The sequence below is a fragment of the Psammomys obesus genome, unplaced genomic scaffold, assembly GCF_907164565.1.
Source record: "Psammomys obesus unplaced genomic scaffold, mPsaObe1.curated_primary_1811, whole genome shotgun sequence".
NCBI classification, from domain to species: Eukaryota; Metazoa; Chordata; class Mammalia; order Rodentia; family Muridae; genus Psammomys; species Psammomys obesus.
This window is the reverse complement of record NW_026594216.1, coordinates 2,598,934-2,610,471: the sequence shown is the minus strand read 5'-3', so window position 1 is coordinate 2,610,471 and position 11,538 is coordinate 2,598,934. Positions and strand designations below refer to the sequence as shown.

At 47.5% G+C, this 11,538-nt stretch overlaps 1 protein-coding gene across 1 annotated transcript in view; it reads right to left on the bottom strand.

The window, feature by feature from the left end:
* Positions 1-11,538, bottom strand: part of Aknad1 (AKNA domain containing 1) — a 24,755-nt gene that overhangs the window by 744 nt on the left and 12,473 nt on the right. Inside the window, exons 6-7 of the mRNA XM_055618136.1 lie at positions 7,996-8,123; positions 2,976-3,073 (exon numbers count right to left, since the gene is read on the bottom strand). Of these exons, the coding sequence (XP_055474111.1) occupies positions 2,976-3,073; positions 7,996-8,123 (226 nt within the window). The remainder of the gene's footprint in view (positions 1-2,975; positions 3,074-7,995; positions 8,124-11,538) is intronic.

The window sequence follows — 11,538 nt, the reverse complement described above, 5'->3', positions numbered from 1 at the left end:
CTATCTATCTATCTATCTATCTATCTATCTATCTATCTATCTATCTACCTATCTATCTGTCAAGGGAGGCTCTCTCTACACAGCCTGGCTATGTCCTGAAACTCACTATGTAGACCAGGCTTGTAGACCTCAAACTCATGTAAATCCCCCTGCCTCTGCTTCTGCCTCCTGAGTGCTGGGATTAAAGGTGTGCATCACCACGTCAGGCTGATAGTCGCTTTGAAAGATGGCGCCTGGGTTCGGGTATTTGCCAGTAGACTACTTGCCTGGCATATCCAATGCCCTGGGTCTCTTGCACTATGGGGAAAAGGAAGGTGTTTGTCTGAACCCTTGAGTGTGGGTTCGTGTCTAACAAAACAAAGCAGTAACAACAGCCTCAACCCTCCTCGCTCATCCCTGCCTTGTCCCTTGCTTGTAATGAAGCTGGCTGCCGTATCCCAGTGACAAACAGATGGCCTGTTGGAGGTGCCTCTGAGTCTCCCTGTCAGCAACCACATGAGTTGCCTACTCGGGAACCAGATTGCTACTTTGAGTCATTGGGTCCTGGAGTACGTTGTGATGAAGCGGGAGATGACTGAGACACTGGGTCTCTGCCCCGGGCAAGTTAATCCTCTGAGCTGTGTTTCCTTACAAATATGTTATATCTGTAATTCCCAGCTTACAAAGGAGTTAGAGTAATAGGTATTATGCCAGTACCCTTTACGTTAAAATCAAGGGCTCAAGGGGCCGGAGAGCTAATTCAGAAGTTAAGAGCATTTTCTGCTCCTGCAGAAGGGTTTTCGGTTCCCAGCACCCACAACCATCTGTTAAACTAGTTTCAGGGGAATCTGCCGCCCTCTTCTGGCTCCCACCAGTGTGAGATACGCATGTCATACATGTTTATACACACAGTCAAATACTTATGCACATAAAAACAAATAAGGCATGGTCGTGCACACTTTTAATCCCAGCACTGGGAAGACAGAGGCAGGCAGATCTCTGTGAGCTTGAGGCCAGTCTGGTCTATACAGTGAGTTCCAGGACAGCCAGATATATGTAGAGAGACCCTGCCTCAAATAAATAAATACGTCTTATTTTAAAAGGGGACCATAAGGCCGGATGTGGTGGCGCATGCCTGTAATCCCAGCACTCGGGAGGCAGATGCAGGTGGATCTCTGTGAGTTTGAGGCCAGCCTGGTCTACAAAGTGAGTTCAGGACAGCCAGGGCTACACAGAGAAACCCTGTCTCAAAAGGTGGGGGCATTAAATAACTTGTGTTCACATGGTTCTTATCTACTGTATATAAGAAAATAAAACATTTTATTTCCCATAAAAAAAATTCTCCCACTTGGGAGACAGAGGCAGGAAGGTCAGGTGTTCAAGTCCAGCCTCAGCTATATAGGAAGTTTGAGGCAAGCCTGGATCACATGAGACCCAGTCTCAAAAAACAAAAGGCCTTTCCCAGTTTAAAAAAAAAAAAAAAAAATCGTCATAGGATATTTGGTCCTCCAGCTGCAGACTGACCCTCAAAGGTATGTCGGTATGTAAAGAGTAAAACGTTTCAGTATCCATATCTTCCTAAAGCTAAATGAACAGTTCTAAGGATTTTTTTTTTTAAGTTTAAAATTGAGGCATTACAAATACTTTATTATTTCATTCAAAAATAACAAGGGCTGGACGAGGGGCAAGGGCAGAGCTCTTACTTAGCGTGTGTGAAGCCCCGGGGTTCAGCCCTCTGCACCATCAAGACAGCAACAGGAAGTGGGCACGGTGCCACCTGCCTGTTACCCTAACCACCTCGCTGAAGCCGAAGGGCCCCTGAGTTCGGAGACAGCCCAGGCAACATGGCAAAACTTACCCTTCGAAAATTAAATAAAAGTAATGAATACATCTTATGATAACAACGTAATATATTTTCAGTAAAAAAAAAAAATTTTTTTTTTCAAAAATGAAACCCAGAGCTAATGAGAAAAGTGTCACCCTTTTATGCTTTGGCAATTGTCTTTGGTAACTAACTGGGCCCCAAGGCTGCGTCCCTGCCGCCCCGTTACAATGCTGGCCTTACATCCCCCTACAGTACAGTTCTGTGAGGAAAAAGAAAGGACATCCTTGAAAGGGCTTTGAAAACTCCTGATATAGGCATCGAGTTTAGTAAGTGTTCAGTCCATGAAGCCTATTATTTGAAGATTGTGTGTGTATGTGTGTGTGTACTCAGGTGTCTATGGAGACCAGAAGAGGCATTAGACTTCTTGTGAGCCTCCCAAACTTGAGTGCTGGGAACGGAACCCTAATCCTCTGCAAGAACAGTAAGCATTCTTCACTGATGAACCATTTCTCCAGCCCTCCAACGCTATTATTTGAAAACAGACCATCCTCAGAGAGGTCCAGTGGGCCCTAACAGAATGCTGAGTGGCCCTCAGGGCTCTGGGCACAGGGGACATGCGTATAAGCAATGTCGTGTCAGCGAGCTGGCCTGCACTTCCAGCTCGGCCAGGAGGATGGTTAGTTCCACGGAAGCCGGTGGGAGCTGCCTCAGACGGCAGGCCTCTGGGTCACCTCTCCATCACCCTCAGCAGTTTGGCAAGAGCACGTTTCTCAGATTTATTTAAATTGTCTATTGGGCAAGGATCTTATGACTGAAGTCATTTAATCTCATGTAGTCATGCCCTCTTGGTCTGCTCCCTCCCCCGGCTTTCTTTGCCTCTGTTCGATGCCTGTGGCTGAGTCCACAGCACCTAGGGCTCGTCACCTTACCAGGCCTAGGTGACGGGCACAGATCCCGTCTAGACGCATGCTTTGGCACTTAGCTCTGCTTAACCATCCTTGAGTTAAATAGCGCATTCCTAGTTCTTTACCTTTTGGAAAGGGAAACAAACACCCTCCTAGTCAAACGTCATGCTGTCACCATGGCAGATGGCCAGCCGGCGCCCGCCGAGGGCAGACCCCCGCAGAGAGGGACCACTGACAACTGCGTACACCCAGCCGCTCCAGCTTACTGAGAGATGAATCCTGGTACGGTGTTTTTCCGTGGATGGTACTGGAAAGCTTCCCACAGTTGGTCCTTCTGTGGTCTCTTTTCTCTATTTTCTGTTTCCTTAAAAATAAAATAAAAATAAAGTTTGTAGGCCAGCCTGGTCTACAAAGCATGTCCAGGACAGCCAGGGCTACAAAGAGAAACCCTGTCTCAAACAAAACAAAACAAAAACCAAAAACAAAACAAAAGAGGTCTTAAAGTGTTAAATTTTCTCTGATGTTCTCCAGACCGGTGAGATAGCTCAGTGGGCAAGGTCACTTGCCACCAAGCCTAGTGGCTTAAGTTTGAGCCCTAATTACCTGCACCACATAGGTAGAGAACTGACACCTACAAGTCGACCTCCACAAATATGCCATGGCACATGTACACACCCACACACACACCCCCCCACACACACAACTTTAAAATGTGAAAAGAATGTGTATTTTTTAAAAGGAATTTGCAGTATAGAATTCTAAGAACTGGTGTTTTCTTCATAACACTATCAAAATCATCTTATCATCTTGGCGGGGGCGGGTGTTGGGGATTTTTTGTTGGTGGTGGTTGGTTGCTTTCATTTTCAGGCAATTTCTCACACTGGTCCAGGCTGGCCTGTAACAGCAATTCTCCTGCTTCCGACCTTCAGAGTCCTGGGACTTCAGGCCGAGCCACCACACCTGTCTCAGAACAGTTCTTGTTGGAGGAAGAAGCGTGCTGTCCGTTAGTACTGGGTCACATCGCTCTAAGTACGAGCTAAACGGAATCCCGCAAAGTGGGCTTTGTGTATGTCCAAGGGGATAACGCTGGGGGCCTGGAGTGCACGTTACAGCATGTGGCCACCAGGGGGCACCAGAAAGACGCAGCTACAATCAGGAGTTTCAGCCTCCCTTCACACAGACTGTGACCCCTCCAAAATAGTTTTAATTAATAACAGCTCTTAACAACTCTCTTGCTCACCCCCGGGCTACATTACAGACCCTGGTGGAAAGCGTGCATCCTAAAGGTAAAAGGTACGTAAAAGGTACGGTGTGCAGGACACCCTGCTACAGATGGCTCAGGCTTGCCCAGGGCTGCCTGAAAAATTTACAGGATTGCTGAGCAAACACAGGTCCGCCCAGCTGTGCCTAAGGCCGACAGTAATGGAGAAGGGACCCCATTTGGGGTTTCTGGGGTTGGGACTGGAAAGCCAGGCCCTTTCCAGCCCTTCCCTCCTCATGGAAAAACATGCTCTCCTCCTGAGTCATGTATTTTCTCACACCTCATTTTCTGTCTCCACCCTGTGCCTCTGGGGCCTGGGAGCATCTGCTCCCTGAGTGGAAAGCTTGGATGTCGTTCAAGCGAGCCCAGTCCAGCGCATCAACTGCATTTCTCTGCCGCTCCCAGACTCCTTTCCACACATCTGGCCAAGCGGAGCAGCCGGGAGTGATTCTCCTGGAGAAGGCCTTTTTTTTTTTTTCAGTAGGCCAAAGCAGCTAACATTTACTCTCCAATCCCAAGCCCTGCCTCACGAACAACACTCAGAACGTATTAATGTCACACCGGCGTTTTTACATTCAGGCAGTTTTCAACTTGTGTGTCATCAAACGTCAGAAAGAACACAACCCGCCGACCACAGCAAATGGAGGTTTTAATGGAAAGCGCACAGCTTCCTCTTCAGCTAATGATTCCTCAGGGCAATTATGTTACCAAGATTTCAATTCCTCAGCCATGTATATCATGACTTCCCACCGTGGAGTCACTTGTGTGATTTTTTATAACTGTCAAAATATTTCACCAGACCTAATAAAAATCTGTATGTTTTAAGGATCCCAAGTCTGGGCTGCTAATTAATTCAGTACACACAAGCCTGGGCTGCCTGGGTGAGTAAGCTTCGGTGGCGCTCTGTGCTTAGGAGGATCTCAGAGCTGACCCAGGCTTGAAGCACTCCAGAGTCCGACACACCAGGCAAGGCATGGGCCTCCGGAGCCCAACCCCACGCTGCTGCTGCTTCTAAATAAGCCCTCTGAAGGGTGGCTCTCATGGAGGAGTGCTTCCTAACAGGAAGCTACAGTCCTCCGGACCTTGTCATCCACACTTATTGGGCTCATTATGTACTTAAACAGCAGTTGCAAAACAGCTCCTCCCTCCTCGACCCTTGACCTTTGCCAGGTAAATCAGCTGAGCCTTGTCCTAACTGATAGGAACTACAAACAAGTAAATGTCCTGAAACCACATAGGCCAACTGTTGTTCCAGTGGGTGTTTCATAATGGCTTCTCTTTAGGGTTTTATGGCTTACGGCTTGTTGACACGGGAGGATTTCTTCCTTGGGAGTTCAAAGGTCTGCCCTGAGGAGAGGAATGAGCTTGTTTCCAGCGAGACTGAGGGGCTCAGGTGAGACCCAACAGGAAAGGCCACGTGTGCGTGGGGAGATCTGAAGACTTGCTCTCACTTGCCCTGCCATCCCTGGTAGGCAAAGGTCTTTCCTGGGGCTGGGGATGTGACTGGGTGGGTAAGAATATTTACTGAACAAGCACGAGGGTCTGAATTTGAATCCCCAAGCCCCTACCAAATGCACAGCATAGCTGCAGGTGTCTGTATCCCTAGCATTTGCAGGTGTGTGTCTGTGTGCGTGCGTGTGTGTGTGTGTGTGTGTGTGTGTGTGTGTGTATGCGTGTGTATGTATGTGTGTCACATGCCACAGCGTGAATGTGGAGGTCAGAGGACAAGTTTGAGGGTCCCGACTTCCACCTTGCTGAGACAGGCCTCCCGTTTCTGTGTAGGGCACCCAGCCCTCCTGTTCGCCACCTCCCCTCTCTGCAGGAAAGCCACCGCAGCTGTCTTTTCACATGGGCTCCAGGGACCAAATCTGAGTCACCAGGCTTACACAGTTAGCACTTTACCCACTGAGCTCTCTCCCAGCCTCTAGAAGATAAATTTTAAACCAGTCTGACCACTGGGTACTCCGGCTCAAAGCTGATTTTTGTTTGTTTGTTTTCCAAAGAAAGGTATTCACACGTGAATCAATACAAGATCTAGGGACTACTGATAGCCTAAATGATGGAAACACACATAAACACCTTTAAACACATACAGTTGCACAAACGAATTGAAAAGCAACCAGCCATGTGGTTTTGACTGCGGCCTTGCCATTCATGCAAACAGAACACAAACGTCCCCTTTTCACCGTTATAAACAGTGCTGGCACAAGCAATACTGAACATGTAGGTTTTTCCACATTTTGGATTACTTCCTGAGGAAACATCTGGGCCAAAGTTTTTGAGTGTGTTTGTGTGACGACACATTTTTGCCAGGTCGCTTTCCAAAAGTTTCTCCATTGGGTTACACAGCTGCCAACGACGTGGGTGGCTCAGCTTCAACCACAGCTCCCTCAGCACCAAGAACTATCACTTGCAAATGTTTTCACTAACTTAAGGGGGGGGAAGCAGGCCTCAATGGCCTCCTGTGCCAATTAGCGGCGTTTCTAATATCAAAGGAAGTGAAAGTTTCCTGTAAGGTTATTTTGTTTTGTTTTGTTTTCTTTCCTACTCACAGCGTTTAAGGTCACATCCTATTTGCTCATTCATTCTTTTTTTGAAGGGCTTCAGTATTATTACTTTTCCTTTGTGGAGAGAAACAACCACTGTGTTTGATTTCCCGTTGTGTCCTAGGCGCTTTTCCTACAGCCTTCTCTGTGACTTTCTGTCATTCTAGCTCTGACGTCTCCACTTTAATGATGAATACAATTATACAAGGTCACAGAGGGGTGAGTTGCCAAGCTGCGAATGACCCTTTACGGTGTGACTCGTGTCCATGTGTTCTTAACCCCATTTGTGCTTCTTCGTCGGAGCACTGAGCAGAATAAAGATTTCCACACCAACATTTATACACTCTCCGTTCTCCATTATCGGCCCTCAAAAACAACAACAGAAAACCGAGGTTCCAGTGTTACAAATATAGGTTCAGGCTTGGTGTCCAAGAGAAAGTAGGAACAGCCAACAAACAAACACTGGTGAGTTTCAGGAACAGGCAAACAAATGAACAGGGAGATAGCAGGTTGAAGAAGCGACTTTCTGGGCTGGGCTGGACTAGGAGAGCCTGGCATTCCCTTGCAGGTGGGTCCTGCCCACCGCTACCCACCTGCTTCATCAGAAGGTTCTGGGCACTGTGTGATCCATCCCCTTCCGTGCTGAGATGGGATTCTAAGAAACCGGTCAACTATGCGTGTCTCACCTTTGTAAAGTATTCCTCCCCGGCGAAAAGCCTTTACAAACCCAAACTCCCAACCAACAGAGTTATTGTATTTTTTTTCCTGCCTATTATATATAATTAGTACTGGTTGATTTTCGTCAACTTGACATGTTACAGTCATGGAAAGAGGAAATGCCTCCATCGGACTGGCCTGTAGGCAAGCTGGTGGGGCATTTTCTTGATTAAACGATTGATGTGGGCGGGCCCAGCCCACCTGGGCTTTTTGAGACAGGGGCTCATGAAGTTGCCCTGGCTGGAACTCTGCAAACCGGGCAGGCCTTGGATTTGGGACACATCTGCTCCAGTCTCCAGAGCAGCTAGACTTGCAGGTGTGTGTCACAGTCTTGGAAACAAATTTTAGATAAAGAAGCAACAGAATGAGCATCAGGGAACATGCTCACAGGATCATGGCAGCCTGATGGTCTTTTGATCAGTTTAATCCTGGGCAGCTATATCCACCCTTGGCCTATTTAGGTAAGCAGCTGCTGGGGCTGTTTGTTTATTTGTTTTAAATAAAAAGGAAGAAAAGGCAGTGCGCATGTCAACAATTTTCTGAACTTCCTTCTCCAGCTGGTGGAGGGCCCGTGGGAATTTAATTCAGTGCTCCTGGGCCAGCAGAAGGAGCCACCTGCAGTTGCTCCACCTTTGTCATTCTTTGCTGTGTGGGACCCTTCCCCTCTGGCTCTGGACTGTGTGGCCAGGCGAAGCAGACCCCCACCCCATTCCATTTCAGGCTTGATACCAAGTGCTGGAAGGCCCCTGGGAAAGGACTCACATCATAGAGACCAGATCACTGAACTCCTTGGAGGTGGCCTCCTGTGGCCCTGCCCTTGGCAGACTTGTCACCTCCATTCCTTGGGAGCCCCAGGGCCCTGGAAGACAGCAAGCATGTTCCTCTGTCATCTGCAGAAACACAGAAGGCCCCATTAGGACTTCAGGCCACTGGAAATGATCCATTGAGCTCTGAACCCAGACACCCCAATGTGCCTTTACCTCCTGTCCCAGACTCTCCCCTCAGCTGGGGTCTCACCTCAGGACTGAGTTTAAATGCCCCTGGCCACCATCTGTCTCTTAGGACGCTGGCCCCCCAAGCTTAGCTTTCGTGATACCGCATTACCCAACAGGCGTGACGAGCTAGCACCCAGGTGACACGCTCACCCTGACCCCTGCCCTGTTTAAAGTACCTTTCATACATTAACTCATTTAAATGTGTCAACAACCCTGCCAACCAGGCGCTGTTACCCCCATTTTTCAGAGGAGGAAACTGAGGCACAGAGTCCCAAGATCACAAAGCTGATAAATGACAGAGCAATATTTGAACTGAGGTGGTCTGGCTTTCAGAGTCATGCAGAATGCATTGATCATTAACTCCTCATAGCCCCTGCATCATTCTGCAATCATTCTGACCCAGTTCACTAAGTATGACTGTTCCTCGAATCTCCATGAGACGTGATTTTCTGACCTACCCTTTATTCCTAGGTAAGGGCCTAGCATTTACCAATGATTGCTTTGATAATGCACAAATTACCGAATGAGTAGTTTTATCGGTAGACTCTCTCCCAGGGCTACGCGTGGGACTTACAGATGCCATCCCTTCCTAACAGCTGCTGTGAACTTAGAGCCAATGTTGCAAGAGCAAATCCAGGCCTGTTGGGCAATGGCTGGACTAACTGAGGCTCCCTCCTACTGCCCTGGAGCTAATGCAGGTTCAGGCCAAGCAGGGTACCATACCACCGGTTTTGATGTCTCGGGCACCACGGAGACTGCTGTTGGTCCAAAGGGCTTCTGGTGTAAGGACACAAAATAAGCCAGACTCAGGCTGAGCTTGTACAAAGGCAGGAGCAAGGAGTCCTGCTTTGTACCAGGGAGAGGGGCACAGAACAGCATCCCAATGAAGCTGGGCTCGCCAGGAGGCAGGTGCCTGGAGGAAGCAGACTTACTTCTTTGGAAGAGTTTACTTTTCTATAATATCTTGGCTTTAGCTGACAAAAACCTCAATCAGATTTTGAATCTCTGCTTTGGGCCGGGCCTTCAATACTGTATGAAACTAAAGAGTCAACTGAAGGCAATTACTTAGATGACTCAGTTTCTCAGAATTTTAATGTAGTCTGAGTTGTTCTGATAATTGAGGCTACAAGAACAAAAAGATGAGTTGGGCGTGGTGGCTCATGTCTGTAATCCCTGTACTGTGGGAGGCAGAGGCAGGAGGACCACTGCAAGTCTGAGGATAGCCTGGTCTTTGTGGCAAGTTTCAGGACAGCCTGGACTACATAGTAAGACCCTGTGGTTAAATATATATATATATATATATATATATATATATATATATATATATATATATATATAATGTATGTATGTATACACACACACACACACACACGGACTGGAAGGATGCTCAGCCAACAAAATGCCTGTGGTGTAAATACTAAAAACATAGAAACGCTGAAGCATAGAAGTCTGCTGCATAAGTATGCAATCCCAAAGAATCAAGAGACAGAATGCAGACCTGGACTCAGAGAAAACCATTAGTTTAGTGAGTTTGATTTTAAAAAAAAGGGGGGTTGGGTGAGACTATTGGGGCCTGGAGAGATGATTCAGCAGTTAAGAGCACTTGCTGCTCTTCCAGAGGACCTGGTTTTGATTCCCAGCGCCCACATCAGGTGGCTCCTCATAACGCTAGCTTCAAGGGGACCTTATACCTCTGGCCTCCCAGAGTTCCCGTGCTCAGGTGCACACACCCCCATGAAGACATGTACACATAACTAAAAATAGTTTTTTAAAGAGGGAGTATAAAATTAGGAAGAGGGAGAGCTTTTTTCCTAGGCACGATCCACGAACCATTTGCTATTCATCCGAACAAGCTCGCTCTTCATTGGCGTGTCATTTTGAACTGCGGCATTGGATCCTAAACTAATACAGTGTTTCCAAAATTAACACTTGAAATAGCTTCCAATCAGGAAGAGCTGGTTCCATTTTAAACAACATGACTCATGAGGCTTTGGCAAGTCGAAAAGGATTAAAACAGAATCCAGCAAGTCTACGAGTTGGGAGTCCACATGTGAATAGACAGCGTTTCTCCTGGTGCCATCTTAGGCTGCTGTGTTACCTCACCTGAGGCTGAAAAGGATACAGTTGCCATGACTTCAAGGATGACTGGAGTTGCCATGACTTCAAGGATGACTGGAGAGCTCCCAGAAAGAGAGGGCGCCCCAAATGTACTCTCATGCACCAGCTTTCCCTTTAACGTCTTCAAGCAGCCTCTCCAAGTTGACATTTTCAATTTCCACGTCTCTGAGTGAACAGAAGTAGGTGCCTTCTGGGCTGTATAGACAGCCTTCAAATTAGGGACAGCAGGTCTACACAGGAGGATCCTGGGCCGTGTTATCCATGTCGCCTGTCTTCAGGCAGGAAGGAAAAGGCACATCTGCCCTGAGTAACATCCTGTTTAGAGTTCCATTCCAGTGCTCCAGGCTCTAGTCCTCGCTCACTGCTTCCAACATCTCTACTCTACCCTGGCATGATAAACTAGTGCTTCTCTGGATCTGATGACGTCAAGGTCCCCCATGTTGTTGTTGTTGTTATTATTATTTTGTATGTGTATGTTTCTGTGTCTGTGTGCTAGAGTGAAGGGCAAAGGAGAGCTTGGGAGAGATGGTTCCCTCTATCTGTGGGTCCTGGGGCATAAACTTAGGTCAACAGGTTTGAACAACATACAGCTTCACTCACTGAGCCATCTGGCCAGCCGCTATAGGGAGATACTTGCTTCTCAGGAGCTGGACGCTAAGCCTTCCCGCTGAGTGGTTGGAAGGGAACCCATTTTTGCATTGAGGATCAAACCCAGGCGAGCATGAGAGGCAGGCGCTTTCTCAGTGAGCCACACCCCCAACCCCCACTCTCCCAGTTCTGAGAGCTGTGATTCCAAGGAAATAATTGTTATGCAAATTTACAGGCGGGCAGATAAAAATTTACAAATAACCCAATCAACAAATTTATTATTCGTGTCTGTACGTGTTTACATAAGGTCATATTTTATCTAACACTCATCTAAGTAACTTGGGATTAAATGGGAAATAGAAAGTGGGAGTCACGGCTGACAAGATGGCTCAACAGGTAAGAGGCTTTGTTTGGGCCTATCGTTCCAGAGTGGCAGAGTCCATCAAGGCAACAAGCAGCAAGCATGGCAGCCAGGGCATGAAGGAAAAAAAGAAGAAGAGAAGGAGGAGGAGGAGGAGGAGAAAGAGGAAGAGGAAGAGGAAGAGGAAGAAGAAGAGGAAGAAGAAGAAGAAGAAGAAGAAGAAGAAGAAGAAGAAGAAGAAGA